The following is a 15,069-nucleotide window of genomic DNA, read 5'->3' as shown; positions in this document are numbered from 1 at the left end:
ACAAAAGTACTTAGTACACCTTTTATACATTTGTATTGAAAAATAAAAACTTTACATAAACACAGTGTTCTTTCTTTCTTTCTTTTGCTTCATCAGCCTCATCTTGCCGTGGGCAGTAATGACTACTACATGTCCATCTACTCAGCAGAGAAGAGACTCAGATAACATCATGACCTCTCATCTTTGACCCCTGCTGCCCCTCTTGGATGTAAATGACTTCCTGTAAATATGCAACAACCACAATGAATGTCTAAAGAAGGCTGCTGAACCCACACATGATGACTATATTAGAACCATTATTATTATTATTCTCAACATAATTCTCATTATGGATTTATTGATTGTAGACTTGGCTGTGCAGAGGAGTGTGTACTATTTAAATTGCATATAAAGATCTAAAAACAAATCTTTATGGTTTGGCCGATGCTGGCCAACATATTTGACTGTCTTGGAACTGATAACCTCCTGCAGAGTCAGAGAGTTCGACCTGAAGACAAGAAACTGAAATGACGAACTTCACTAAGCTCTGTGCTCAAGGCTGACTGTGAAAGGCCTATTGCTCAGTGGGTTCTCTCTGAAGGCCTGTGCCTCGTCATATCTCTGCTGAAGTACAGTCGGATGTGCTCTTCTGAAAAGCTGTAGATCCATAGTTTTTTAAGTGTGCAGGCGTGCATTTCTTGTGTGAAGAAATAGCCAACAAATGCTGTGTTCTTACTCGTCAGTCACAAACTCACTCACATATCCATGCTTTAACATGTTCACACACACACAAACCCTCTCAGAATCAAAACACAACACTTTATTGGACTGCACATACAAAAATTTTGTTTTACACCTCAACACCAAATATGAGACTGATCCAAAGTACTGGACACGGATAACAGGGCCTGCCGTTCATTTGCATCCACACTAAGAACTGTGGAGCCTGTAAGAAACACAAGGTTCTTAAATATAAGCTCAAATAATTAGGATAAAGATTTGTATAGATTTCAAGAAATGTGAAGCTAAGACAGTGAGTTTGCCATCTATTTTTGCCTGGGCAGTACATTAACCAAGTTTTTAGTTTATTTTTTTCTTCTTCTTTTGCATTCAAGAGTCATATGTAATAGTTTTTTTTTCTCTGTCTACACACATAGTCCACTCAAATTGTGCCAGAGCCTCTGTTTTAGTTAGTTAAAGAAATGTTTGTTCTCCATGCTGGAAATGCCACATTACCTGCTTTTGCAGTGCCAAAGCTTTTGTTCTCGAGTCATGGTCACCATCATCAACATTTTTCCCCCTCCTATCTACAGAGCAGACTGCTCTTTTCAGAGATCCATCTGTAATCTGCTGCACATACTAATTTGGTCTTAAAATCAAACATGGTCTCCGTTGTTATTTTTCTTCAATGAAAAATTAGTGCGGTTGACAGAACAGAAAAATGACATTTCATATTTTTAGCCTCTCATGATGTTGGACCTGATCTGTTTCCACTTTCACTTTCCCTGTCACTCCAATAATGTAAAGTCTCCTGGTACCCATAGAGTGATACAGCATTATGTGGAATCAAGTACAAGTATCATGTCTCTGCAGCACTTATATACAGTCTCACTATGCCCTGTGTTGTTGTTAGCTTTGATACATTAATTGTAATTCTCTGTTTGAGTATTAAGAAGTTGTGGTTCACAGAGGTTTCATCTGTGTACCACATCTGTGTTTTGATCTGTTTGCACAAGAATGAAAATGAAAGTGTTTACTAAAAGTTTTAAGGGGTAGTTCACCCAAATTTGGACATTTTATCATTTATGTACCTGCATGCCATTACAAACCTGCATGACCTTTTTCACTATTTATCAGATGTTTTTTTTTTTCCCATTCAGTTAAAGTGGATGGGGACCAGGCAATTCAATGACATTAATTGCCAAGTCATACAGGTTAAGCAGAACATAGGGGTAAGTGATGTTTTCAATTTTAGGTGAACTACCTCTGTACGGCAGCAAAATCAGGTGAAGCTTTTTTATGTCTATTAATTGTTCAGCATTATTTGGAGTACATAATGTGAATAAAATGTATCAATAGTATCAATGAAGTGAGATTTGTAACAAATTTTAAATTGCTGACAGATTGAGTAGCCAATTAATAAAACTAGAAGGGTTGAGGATAAGGTTGGAAATGTACTTTTGTACAAGCTCTGATCACAGTGTTTTGTTGGTTTGTTTACTTTTTTCTTTTCACATTCTAGTAAAACTTTCTGTAAGCAAATGGGAACTTTTATTGTGAGGTGACTGATGGAAACAGGCCTGGATCAAATATTGAGAAATATGTACCCAGCTCATAGGCAGTTACCTCTGGGACAATCATGTCACAATCAAATTACACTTCTTTAAGGAAATTTAATTCATGGCATAGAATCGAATATAGATAAATGGAGGGAAAATTAATTGGAATACATTTTGAAGCTCAACTCCTGGATTAGTTGAATTGACTATTCCTGGGTGTACTGTTCTGTTTAATGAGATGATGAAGGTAAAAACATTGTGTGTAGTTATCTATCAACTTTAGTACCCTCATTTTCTGATGTGTCACTGATAATGTCACAGATATGATGACTGACAGATGTGTTTAATTCTACCATTCAAGAATGTAATTCTTGAAATGTGCTTGTATTTATGTTGTTACTTTTGTAACTGGTTTATGTAATATCTGTATTTTATTTCATTTTTTTCTGTATTTTATATACCGGAAAAGTTTTAATTTTATTTTTTCATCTTTTAATCTCATAATTTCCTGTCCTTTTTTTCTTGGTGTATATTTTTGAATTGCATTTGTTGATATGGCTGTCATTCTCTTGCTGTTGTCGCATTAATTACTGAAGGGAAATAGAAAGCACCTTCATTTGTCTTTCACCTTTCCTCAGGACCCTTGGTCTCTTGTTGGATTCTCTGCTCTCTTTGGACATTTGTTTTCATGAAAAGGAGAATTTGGTTTAGCACTTATCAGTGTATTTGTTCATGAATTGCGCCAGTATATCCCTATCAGATTAACTTTTCAGATCCCTGTCAGGGAGTGGGGGATGTATTCTGACTTTATCAGATTGGAAATCACTGCTCTACTAATCCTGCTTTGGGTTTTAACATTTTAAAGAAAAAGAGAAATCAGTTCAATGAAATGAAACAATCAGGTGTTTTTCTGTGGCTGTAGACTGCTTTTTCACCATGGTTTAAAAGATGAGAAGCAAGCATTTGAATAAACCAGATATGTAAATGTGCAGTTTGCTGTATTTGTTTATTTGTCAGTTTGTTTCTGTTATAATTTTTCCCCAAGTCTCCCTAATAGTCATAGGTTTCATATTACTATATATAAATTTGTGTTTGTGTGAGAGAGAGAGAAACTAGCTTCTGCTTGAGCAGTCTAGTTTTGGGAAAGAGTTTTTTTTCCCTCTCTCTCTCTCTCTCTCTCTCTCTCTCTCTCTCTCTAGAAGGCTCTGCTGGTTTACAGCTAACAACTGGAAATAGAAGACTTTTACCTGAAGAGTACTGAAACGGATACACCTCTACCTCCCCACTGAAGTATTCTCCTGCCTCGTCAGAGATACGTAAATCAATCTAGAGTGAACATTCCAGCTCCGGGCCTCACTTCCCCAGGAAGTAACACTCACTTCCTGTGAAATTAGGAGTGCAGAGAGTGTGTCAAGAGATAACTAGGCAGAGGTAGCCCTACATACACACACAACTCCTCCCTCTATCTTCACTTGACTTTGTCCTACAGCGAAACATACGTACACACACTGGTTAGAAGTGCTCAGCCATGCAGGTGAAGATTCAGCCCTCACTAAAGATTGGCACCTTCCTCCTCCTCTTCCTCTTCACTTGTAAGGACACCTTTCATTTCTAATCCCGCAATACTGGTTTAAGTAGATTTTGAGATTGGTTTGGATATGAACTTGATTTTTGTCTTTTTTCTTTTTCTTTTTGTGCAAATACTTTTTGACGACTTATGACATCTTCAGCAGAGGAAGCCTATGCAGGTCTGTAAATCACTTATTTCTCACCCTTGAATGAAGTTATTCAGTTTTAAAATGTCAGTCATTGTTTATCATGTAGAGAACAGTTTGTTAATGTGTTAATACCAATAGAAATTTTTATGATTTGATATATTATGATATAATTGAGACTAAAGAATTTTGTGACTGCGTTTGTTTTTGAAAACATGTTCATGTGTATTGTCACATGCCCCGGTTCTGGGAAGTAGTGGGAAGTGGTAGAAACATGAGAACTTAAGTAAGCCGTGTGTTGTGATTCGTCATTTTCTTTCGGCATGATGCTCTTAGAATCGATAGCCAAACATTGTAAAATGTAATCAAAATATAATCTGCATATCATTATAACTGGTAGAGCTATATATACTGTAATAAGTTTTAACACCTGGTATTAACTTTATTATTAACCTTTTATTAACTTTGACAGCTTATGTGATACAACTATGTTTATTTATTCAGTCCTGCAGTGTTATCTATTTATTAAAAATAAAGATTTTCATCACTAATATGTTTGAACTTTATATACTTAGCTTGCTTACATATGGAAATTAACTTAAAAATAAATTTTGTCACACCACAGGGCCATTACAATGAACTAGAAAAGTAAAGTTAAATATGTAAATTTAATCTATATGTTGACTCTCCACATTCATTTGTGACCTACCCAAATATTTTATGTAGTCTCTCTGTTTATGTGGGCATTGGAACTGCAACTGTATTGAAACTTACATATGTATTACATACAAAATTATAAAATTATGTTTAAAAAAGTTACTGTGCAAAACATCATTGAGTGGTAAGATATGTTTTACTAAAAAAATAAATAAATAAATGGTTGGTTTATTGGTTTCTGCCATTTGTGGGTGTGAATGGGTGTGGACAGACATTTCCAAAATAACTCTCATCCCCAGAGATGGAAGCTTCTAAATACTGTTTTCCTTCCTGCCCCAATGTGTACCATACTGAGACCCCCTGGGTGCCAAAAGGGGGAAGGCTAATAAGAACCTCAAAAGATCAAATGCAATGCTAAATGAACCACAATGGGACTAAGATAATCTCATGAGATAGTCCAAGGCATCAGTAGTTAACTGAATAAAATCTGAGTATATTTTACAGCACCACAGTTTAGTTGAATCAGTCTTCTGCTGCAGTGTTAAATGTAACAAGTACATGTTTAGGTGGCATGGATTCCTGTGATACAGAATCTCATTCCTTGAAACACCCACCACCATCTAAGCGGTAAAATTGCTTTATTTCTTCACAGAGTCTATCATAAAAAGCGTGAAACTCACTATCCAGCCAAGAAACAAAGTTGAAAGAGGTACAAATGTGTCACTGACATGTAATGCAGAAGTCGTGGGGTCTCACCCCAACTATGAATACAAATTCTACAAAGATTATGAGCCAATAAATACTACCCAGACCAGTTCTACGGAAAACCTCTACTCTATACCAGATGCCAGGGTGGCCCACTCTGGGAAATACAAATGTGCTGTTGTCATTGAGAAGCAAAAGAAAGAGAGCAGTGTCGAAGACCTGACAGTGAAAGGTAGAGTAACACATCAATTCAATGTGTAAAAGAATTGCTCTCAGATTTCTAATTTTTCCTGATGATTCTGCAGGTCTTCAGACACCAGTGCTAACAGTGGATAAACTGAAACTGAGAGAAGGAGAAGATGTTACTGCTGTCTGTACAGCGAAGGGAGAAATAGGTTTTTTGACGTTTTTCTTTAGGGATGAATTTGAAGAATTGTACAGGAAGCCCACAAAGAGTCACAGAGTTGAGCAGAAGCTGGCCTTGACTAGGAAAACTGTGAATATGTTTTGCTACTATTCTATTAATCTTGGTAGCACAATAGAACGCTCTAATGACAGTAATGTGATTAGTCTTCACATTCAAGGTAGGTCAATACATTTTTTTTATACTGTACGGTAAAACAAATGCATTTGTTCATCCAGGAAGTGTAAACACATTCTTTTTCAATTCAGAGCTGGAAATCAAACCCAATATCAAAGTCAACCCATCAACACATGTCATTGAAGGAGACCTTATAACCTTCAGCTGCAGTGTTGGTATGATTTACCAAAGAAATTCAGGACTCAGAATTATTCTCATCCATGGACGAACCACACTCAGTTTGAACATGACACAGACAGATTACAGAATGTCTGCTAAGGCTAATGACTCTGGGGAATATGAGTGCATGTCAAGCCTTGGTAATGTTCATAAATCCTCCACTACGAACATCACTGTAAAAGGTAAGAGACATACATTTAATGCTTATCAATGTTTCCTAATGTATTCTTTGTGAAATTTCACTTTTGTTACTTTCACACTAAAAGGCAGTGAGCAGTAAGCACAGTCTGGTCTTGTCTACCCAAACACTTATAAATATTTTATGCTTTGGTAACAGTTTGTATATTTTTGCCTCAGAGCTTTTCTCCAAGCCTGTCCTGAGCATTCATCCAGCTGAGTTTTTTGAGGGAGAACTTTTTACGCTCAGCTGTCAAATCAACAATTTTGCCTTAGAGAGGATTCAAAGGAATGATATAAAGTACTCAATATTCCGAGACAAAACACCTGTAAAAAATGATAACACATACAGTGGCACTGCAGGCAAAGCGTCCAATGGGAATTATACATGTATTGCTGAAGCCAAAGGGATTGTCAAAGTGAGCATGAAGATGAAGTTTGAAGCAAAAGGTAGGCAGTCCCTCCTCATCCACTTTATCTAGTAAAACAAAAAATATAAAATGCGCAACAATTTTTTTTAGTTAATTAACCCTTGTTTATCTTAAGTTCTTGTTTCAAAGCCTGAGATCACAGTTGATGGTCCTGTTATTGTGAATAAGCCATTTTGGATTCGTTGCCACTCTGAGAATGGAAGTCTGCCAATTATCTACTCACTAAAGAGAAACAACATTACCCTGAACAGGACTGAGGTGTCCTTTAAGGAGGCTCGTTTCTTAGCCATGATATCAACTCCTTCAGACATCAGCAGTTACTTGTGTGAAGCAGAAAATAATGGCCAAGTCTCAGTCAAGATGAGTGACAGGCTACATGTGACAGTAATAGGTGAGGTCATCATAAAGATATCTAAGGTCTAAAAAGTCAGTAGGGTTAGTCCTGGCCCCCTGGTTAAGAACCATTGTTTTAATGTTATGTCATTTAGTAAAAGCACCTGTTCACAGACATCTTTACTTGCTCTCTTGTCTTTAGTTCCAGTAGGGAAACCCTTACTGACAGTCATTCCAGTTCCAGGAAACATTGAAGAGGGGAATGTTGTTACCCTAATATGTGGCATTCCAGGAGGCTCTCCACCTATCAGTTTTTGGTTTTATGGAAGCAGTGGCACAGCAATCTACAACACCACAGTTCAAACAAATTCATCTTCATATAACCTGAGTCCAGTGAAGAGACAGCACAGTGGAGATTACTTCTGCGAGGCAAATAACCAGGCAAATGTTTTGATAAAGAGTAACATAGTCACAGTCGAAGGTAAGCTTCATCTTTCTTCAACATCAAGTCAATTTTATGAAATGACATTTAAACTTTATATATATATTTACACTTACACTTATATTTTGAACCTGTGCATACAGAAGAACATGTTTTTGTTTTTTTCTACCTGTAAAGTGACACTGCCATTCTGGTGTCAAAAAGTATGTGCCATGGTTTTGTTTTTGTTTGTTTTTTTAGCCATGCAGTACACTCTTAAAAATAAAGGTGCTTTAAAAGGTTCTACACAGCAATGCCATAGAAGAACCATTTTGGTTCCGCAAAGAACCATTCAGTCAAAGGTTCTTTAAAGAACCATCTCTTTCTAAACTTTTTATAGTCTTCAGATGTTAAAGGATCTTTGTGGAACCATTTAGACAAAAAGGTTCTTCTATGGCATTGTGAAGCACCTTTATTTTTAAGAGTGTAGGATTATAGAGAAATACACACTGACATTTAAATTGTTATTCAATAAAAAATATTACTTGATAGCCACCTTTCAATTCCATTATATTGGGAAAAAGTATTCCACTTAAAAAAACATTCACAGATTTACTTGACCTATTCTTTCAAAGAAAACAAAAATGCAACATTTTAATTCAAAATAAGAAGTCAGATAATTAAGAAATTCCATGTTGTTTGTCATCTACTTTTATTCTCTTCATATGTGTCCACTCTATAGTCAGCCTGGCAGCATGGAAAAAGGCTTTGATTGCTACACTCTGCATGCTGTTGGTGGCCCTGCTGGTCCTTTTCATTGTGATGCGCTACAAGGCCAAGCGAGGTAGAGAGACCTACAGCCCCCCTGCATCACAAGCTGCACACCTGTGAACCAAATTCCCTTTTCAACTTTTCTTTCTGCCACAGGTAAAAGAGCGATGGCTGCCGAACTATCAGTGTGAGTTGACTGGCTTATGTCTAAGTTGGTCTTAAATTAAAGGCATTAAAGGGACAAGATCAGGTGGTTTTGTGTTATTACATAGTCATTACACTCATCTGACCATGCCTTTACAAGTCATGTGGTCTCAAACAGACAAATCTGTTTTATAAGGAATAATATCCATAGACAACCAAGAAATTTAGGTAGTGGAGAATATTTGATAAGTACGTTTGATTTTTTTTTCTCTCACCATTCCTCAGAAAGCCTGCAGGCCTTAAATCAGATGACTCTTTAACCCTGAGTCTCACCCATGACACCCATTATAGCGACAGAGGTAGTCTTTTTATATTTTTATTTTTGTTTCTCTGTTCGTCCAGAGTCATCGTCCACTCGATTCATTCTTTCACTCTAGTTCACCAGTCTATGTTGTGATAATTTTTCACGTTAACTGTTCAGACCCAAACACTTGCAAGACTGACCAACCCTGACTATATATATATAGAACTATTAAATATTGAGTGCTTGTATGATCAGATACCTGCAGGAGTTCTTGAAAATGGTTGGTCATGTGGATAGAAGTTCTTTCTGTAGTTTTGGGGCAGGCCAAACACTGCACTGTACCCAAGGTGTGTTTGTCACATCCTCCCAATAAATGAGGAATTTATCTCAAGTCAGGAATGGAGCACTGTTGCTACTGTGTGGTACAGATTTAAGATGATTTTTTGTTAAAGTGTCCACACACTTATAGAGTGTCCCCCTCACATTCGCTGTTTTGCCAAACACGTGCACACACATTCTGTTCATGAATCAAGATGACATACCAGGAATACTTAGGCATTGCCATCCATGATTATATCTATGATCATGATATTTTGTCACCAGTTGCAACTAAATGTTACTGTACTAAGATGCTGTGTGACACTGGCAAATTCACTGTCTAATTGCAGACGCAGAGCTACACTTTGATGCCTTGATGGGGAATGTGACCTATGGGACATGAGATCACCACAATTAATGGGAACAACCAAAGAATCCTGTGAACAGTGTAGTTATGAAAATCATAAGACAAATTAGTTTCTAAGATTACTGGAGGAAAAATTACTAGCTTTTCTGAAGAATAAGAAGAAGAAGGGTTTTTAGAACCACCTCAGTTTTTAGTTTTTTAGATTATATTTTATAAGGAAAGGGAGAATCAAACTGTGGATTGGTAACATGATTTGATTGTTTGAAGAATGTTAGGTTAAGATGTTATGCAAAATCTAAATGTTCCATTTGTCATCAGAATGAGTCAGATTTTGATTCTGGCAAGTATTTCAATCAACTGTCCCATCTTCTCTTTAGAACAGCAGAAAAATGTTAGGCTTACCCATATCACAGTAGTTTGGATCATTATTCATCTTAATAGCATCTAAATCATCTGTTCATCTTTGCTTTTTCTCTAATTTCACTGCTTTGCTTGCATACAGTATCTGTGTTTGTGCTTCCATCATCATATGTTTGTTTGTTAACTGATGTTGTTTAAATCTAAAAGCATTTGTGTTAGTGCTTTATTTAATGTAAAATATTTTATAAAATATGTGTGTATGTGTCTAATTGGTACATGAAATGAGATTTGGTAGGCATCTAATAAAATGCTTTATATGGAATTACCTCATTTGGAATTTATTCCCTAACATATTAGTTTTAATGTTTTTTTCTACATTCTGTCTCTTATCATATTTGAATGAACTACACTGTAAAAAAAAACTAATTGTTGAATAAACTTAAAATATTTTGTTACCTGGCTGCCTTAAAATTTTAAGTTCAGTCAACTCATAAAAAAGTTTAGTCAACTTGAAATGTTAAGTTGTACTAAGTGACAACTTAGACATTTGAGTGGATTCAACATAAAATTTTATGGCAGCTGGGTAACTTTACCAGCTTTTAAGTTTAACAAACCAATTTTTTTAGTCAACTCAAATATCTAAGTTGTCACTTAGTACAACTTAACATTTCAAATTGACTAAACTTATTTGAGTGGGCTGGACTTAAAATTCTAAGGCAGCAGGGTAACAAATAATTTTAACTTTTTTTGTTGTTTACAGTGTAGGTGTCATATAAACCTGTTTTCATTTATTTTTTATTTTAATGTTAAGTTCCACCTCCTTTGCTTTCACTTTGAAGTGGCTAGGTTGACTACAGGTTTACAGTTTCCTGCTTTTGTGTTTGCCTGGTAAGTACAGAGTCACCAGAGTCCAGACCAAACTTTAGATGCAGTGTCTCTAAGCATGTTAAGGAGCTAAATTGGAAACAATGAATATTTACAAAAGCTGTTCCGGTTAATTTAGGGAATTGCCACTGACTAATCCTAACACATGTTCACCATACTGAAAGTTAAAATAATAAATTTGTGGCGTGCGTGTGTGTGTGTGTGTGTGTGTGTGTGCGTGTGTGTGTGTGCGCGTGTGTGTGCGTGTGTGTGTGTGTGTGTGTGTGTGTGCGTGTGTGCGTGTGTGCGTGTGTGCGTGTGTGTGTGTGTGTGTGTGTGTGTGTGTGTGTGTGTGTGTGTGTGTGTGTGTGTGTGTGTGTGTGTGTGTGTGTGTTAGAAACCTCAGTTGAGGTTTTAATTGACCATGCTGATGCACAGTTTTTGCTGTGTGTTTCAGTGGTCTTGAATAACAAGGAAAGTGTTTGGAGTGAAAGACCTCCAGGTAAGTCACCACTTAGTAATCATACTGGTTTCTTTGCATTCCCCAAGCTACAAGAATTTACCTGCAACCTACCTAAAAAAAATTCTAACCTGCTTTATTTTGTATATTTGTATTGATGTTTGTGTTTTTCACCAGATGTTGCTGACCAGGACAGTCTAGGGTCCACAAATGAAGGTGACGTAGAGTACGCAGAGGTGGTTCATCCTCAACCTGTAGATACTACACGAAGTAAGTTCAGCAGTTTAAAACATTCCTCTCACTCCTCTTGCCTTTTGAAGATGAACATTATGATTCACCAGAATGCATGGCCTGATTAGATAAAAACCACTTCCTGGGTGGGGTCTAACCATCCAAATTATCAAGAGCCCTGGATTTTAATTACAGAGGTTATTTTCTAGACTGATCTTATAAACAGGAAAGGCCAGACTAATTTGGTTCCTGCTAACTCCAATAGCCATTTATTTATATTATCCAGAATTGCAGTGTGCATTTGACTCTTTCTACAAGCACTCTTTCTTCTTTTCTTTGTTTTAAAGATTTTTCCTAAAATTTTCTCTTTTGTTCTTTAGTTCCTCTGAGAAAAGGCACAGATACTGTGTACAGCGAGCTTCAGACCACTCAAGGTACAACCAACAATGCAAAATGCACCACATTCACACACAAAAAAAGTTCCTATGACATTATGTGATGCAAACACAAAGTGCAGTGGGTTGTGGTAATATATCTCTTTTTCTAATTCATGCTGTTTATACAGGGACTTCTGAGCATGTTAACCACGTAAGTGACATTCTCTCACTTCTTATGACCTTATAAGCATTCTTTCCATCCTGTTGCCTGAACTTTGAAATAATCAAGAAAACACTTGTGTCTCAGTGTTTCAAAAGATAAGAACGTATAATTTTAAACTTATGTTTTAATGTTTAACTTAGCTTACATTAAAAATGATTAAATACTCCAGGTCCAGCTTAATTTTTTTTGCATAACTTGGTTTACTGCAGTAAAATTCACAAATTTTAAGCGGTGCAAGTTTAAAAAGTGAAGTGGTTCAAAAAATGTAGACAGAACCTTATTCCTTTCTGATATTTTTTTTATTAGATTTTTTGTTTTAATATAATATCTAAACAAACTGTGAAGACATGCAGCTCATTCAAGTTACTTAAAATCTAAATCATCTTGCATGCATCATATTACAAGCATGCATCTTATTTGTTAACAAAAGGCAATCTGAGACTTGTTAACAAGTTAATTTAATGAGTCATATTTTACATGTGTGATACAGGAGCACACTATTGCACCTGACCAGAGAACTCTAAATGTAATTTTCGTTTTCTTCATTATCCTTATGCCGTGTAGGATGATGTAACATACTCACATGGAAGACTGAATGTGTGTTTTGTATAAACTGTCTGCAGTAAGCGAAGTGGGAAGCACCAGTCAAATTTTCCAAATGGGAACAAACAGCGGGGCTGTGGTTTCCTCTTTAACAGAGGGCCAGAGTTTACAGAGAGCAGTCACACACACAGTGACTTCATAAACCCTGTCAAAGGCCGGAGGAAAGGAAGACAGAACTACACCAAATTATGAGAAAGAATGACTCAGTGTAAAACATTGAAACTGACATCAACCCAATCTTTCTTCTGGGAACATTATAAAAAAAAAATTCACCTCCTCTTCCTCATTATGTGTAGATCTCTGATAGATCATGTGGATTACCAACAGAGTTTAGCATGTTAGGAATGAAAAAGGGGATTTTTTTTTTTCTTTTTGTGGATGTTACTAACATGAACAAATGTCAGTTTTCATTTAATCTGATTTGTGAAAATGATGGCATACATCTCATCAATTTTCTGTTTGTGTTTTTGTAGCAAGGCCTGTTAGAATATGCTGAACTCAACCATGATCTTCCTGAACCAGTGGACTAACAGAAGTCAATCACCTCAAACATCCCTTACCTCCCTCTGGAATGCTGCAGCCTATGTGCCATCATCTTCTGTGTCCTCCACCGACATTCTTCTAAAAAACACTTATTTAGTCATTTATTTCCCTTTCCTCTTATGTGATTCATTGTTTGTCTTATTTGTCACAGTGTCACACTATTGTGTATAGTCGGTACTAAAAACCACATGCTTTTCACAAGGTTGTTTTGAGTTATCACATTTTTAATAAAGTGAAGTGAATTGATTTTTTTCTCTGTACAAACGTCTTGTAACTTTAAAACCTCAATAACTTTTCTGTTCATGAAGTTGAAAGTAAAGATCAGTTGTCTTTTTGTACCCTGTGTACACTGCATTGCATGATGTGATGCAAACTGCTACAGTGGTTAGGTGGTTATCAACTCACATTAGAGATAAAGTCATGCTTTTATCTTTGGGCAAAATGCTTTCATCTACTGACAAAAAGCAAGTAACTTTAACTAAAGGAAACCAAACAAAGAATTTCCCTTTAGGGTCCACCGGGAGAAGATGATAATGGCTAGTGAATTTCAGTCACACTCACATCACTTAGCTCTTCCAGCCTGACATCACTAAGTGTACATACAGTAAGCTTCACAAATATTTGCACACTTGGTGAAATATGCAGAAACATTTAAATGTCTTTGATGTTTATCAACTTGGTCATTTATTCAATACATTCACAAAATCAAACATTTAATTAGAGTAATTAAAATAATTTAAAGTCAAATAATTCAATAAAAAGAGAAAAAAATCATCATCTTAAAACAAATACTTTTTTTCTGAATTATATGTATTTTTATAGTACCCCTTAATTTAATACTTTGTACAACCTCCTTTTGCCAAGATTTCTCTTATAATGCGTAATAAGGTTGATGATCATCTGTCAAGGGATATGAGACTATTCCTCAATGGATCATTCCGTTTTGGAGGTCCAGGAGTGTACTTTAGATCATTGTCCTGCTGAAGGAACCAACCAGAGTCCACTTAATGCTTGCTGTATCACTGAGATGTGGTCCCTGATGGAGGTTGCCCAGGGCCTTTGGAAAACAATTAGCCTTACAGCATTAAAGATCCAAAATCATACTTCACAGTGGGGAATGAAGTATTTCTTTACATTGGCTGTCTTTCTGTCTACACCAAAAAAGTGCCATTTTGGTCTCCTCTAACCATAAAACCAGATGCCTGTAGGTGCAACAAAATGCAAGTTTGTTGTTTGATGACGCTAAAGGGTTCCCAAAACTAATTGTGGTTATATAGGACTGATCATAGTTTTGGAAACTGTCTGACCCAGTTTGCATGTTTGTGTGTCACAGCAGCATGATTGTTTACCTACTCAAATCATCCTTATTGAGTGTGCCAATATAGACACATGTCCTCTTTCAGGTAGACTGTTAACACCTCCAGTTGATTTAAACTCATAGAATACCATAGAAATGAGCATTTCAACCATCAAACAATTTAATTCTTAACAATAATTCTTATTGATTTCTGAGCTCAAAATCATTATTGTATTCTCGGCTCTTTACCATAGTGAGGGAAAACTATAGATATTAGCCTGTGTGTCAAATCATATTTAGAGCCCAGTGAAACAGGAAGTCAAGGCTGTTGTATAACCATTATATAGCATTTAGTGAACTGTTTTTCTGAGATGTCAAAATGATCAGTTAATTTAACTTGGCAGTATACTCTCAAATTATGATACTGTATTACAAATAACAGCATTCTAAAGAGAGCAGAGACACCAAAGTATATATAGCGCACAGCATAAATGAGTACACCCCCTGATTAAATATAAAAGGTGTATTTTCTCAATAAACACTAATATAATTCATAGAAAGATGGCTAAATGTATTAAACATATTCTTAAAAACAGAAATATATGCCAATAAAATCTGTAAAATAAGTATAGTCCATTTTGTTTAAATTAGAGATTGCAGATTTAATTCACAAAGTGTAATATTCTATTAATTAATATGTCCTCCATAACACTGAGTATACTGCTCTGACCCTTCTTGGCACTGAGTGTA

The 15,069-nt window shown here is 36.0% G+C and overlaps 2 protein-coding genes across 2 annotated transcripts in view; both read left to right on the top strand.

The window, feature by feature from the left end:
- Nucleotides 1–3,249, top strand: part of rptor (regulatory associated protein of MTOR, complex 1) — a 237,970-nt gene extending 234,721 nt beyond the window's left edge. Inside the window, exon 34 of the mRNA XM_073851892.1 lies at nucleotides 97–3,249. Within this exon, the coding sequence (XP_073707993.1) occupies nucleotides 97–165 (69 nt within the window). The 3' untranslated portion in view covers nucleotides 166–3,249. The remainder of the gene's footprint in view (nucleotides 1–96) is intronic.
- A 436-nt stretch (nucleotides 3,250–3,685) lies between these two features.
- On the top strand, nucleotides 3,686–13,134 carry pecam1b (platelet and endothelial cell adhesion molecule 1b). The gene is made up of 16 exons (XM_073851982.1): nucleotides 3,686–3,850; nucleotides 3,989–4,006; nucleotides 5,283–5,567; nucleotides 5,641–5,919; nucleotides 6,008–6,277; nucleotides 6,453–6,722; nucleotides 6,819–7,094; nucleotides 7,239–7,517; nucleotides 8,200–8,301; nucleotides 8,385–8,415; nucleotides 8,658–8,731; nucleotides 11,043–11,087; nucleotides 11,223–11,315; nucleotides 11,657–11,710; nucleotides 11,842–11,864; nucleotides 12,953–13,134. Exons 1-16 carry the CDS (start codon nucleotides 3,787–3,789, stop codon nucleotides 13,007–13,009), a joined length of 2,220 nt encoding a protein of 739 aa, XP_073708083.1. The 5' UTR covers nucleotides 3,686–3,786; the 3' UTR covers nucleotides 13,010–13,134.
- The last annotated feature ends 1,935 nt before the right edge of the window (nucleotides 13,135–15,069 follow it).

This window comes from Garra rufa, chromosome 12 (assembly GCF_049309525.1).
Source record: "Garra rufa chromosome 12, GarRuf1.0, whole genome shotgun sequence".
Taxonomy (NCBI): Eukaryota; Metazoa; Chordata; class Actinopteri; order Cypriniformes; family Cyprinidae; genus Garra; species Garra rufa.
The sequence above is the reverse complement of the archived record's forward strand: the minus strand, read 5'-3'. Positions and strand labels throughout refer to the sequence as shown.

Excerpts from the sequence above, each read along its gene's own strand:
- pecam1b (XM_073851982.1), top strand. The coding sequence starts at position 3,787 with ATGCAGGTGAAGATTCAGCCCTCACTAAAGATTGGCACCTTCCTCCTC. Across the intron at positions 8,732-11,042 it reads CACCCATTATAGCGACAGAG|TGGTCTTGAATAACAAGGAA; the intron begins GTAGTCTTTTTA and ends TGTGTGTTTCAG. Across the intron at positions 11,088-11,222 it reads TTGGAGTGAAAGACCTCCAG|ATGTTGCTGACCAGGACAGT; the intron begins GTAAGTCACCAC and ends GTTTTTCACCAG.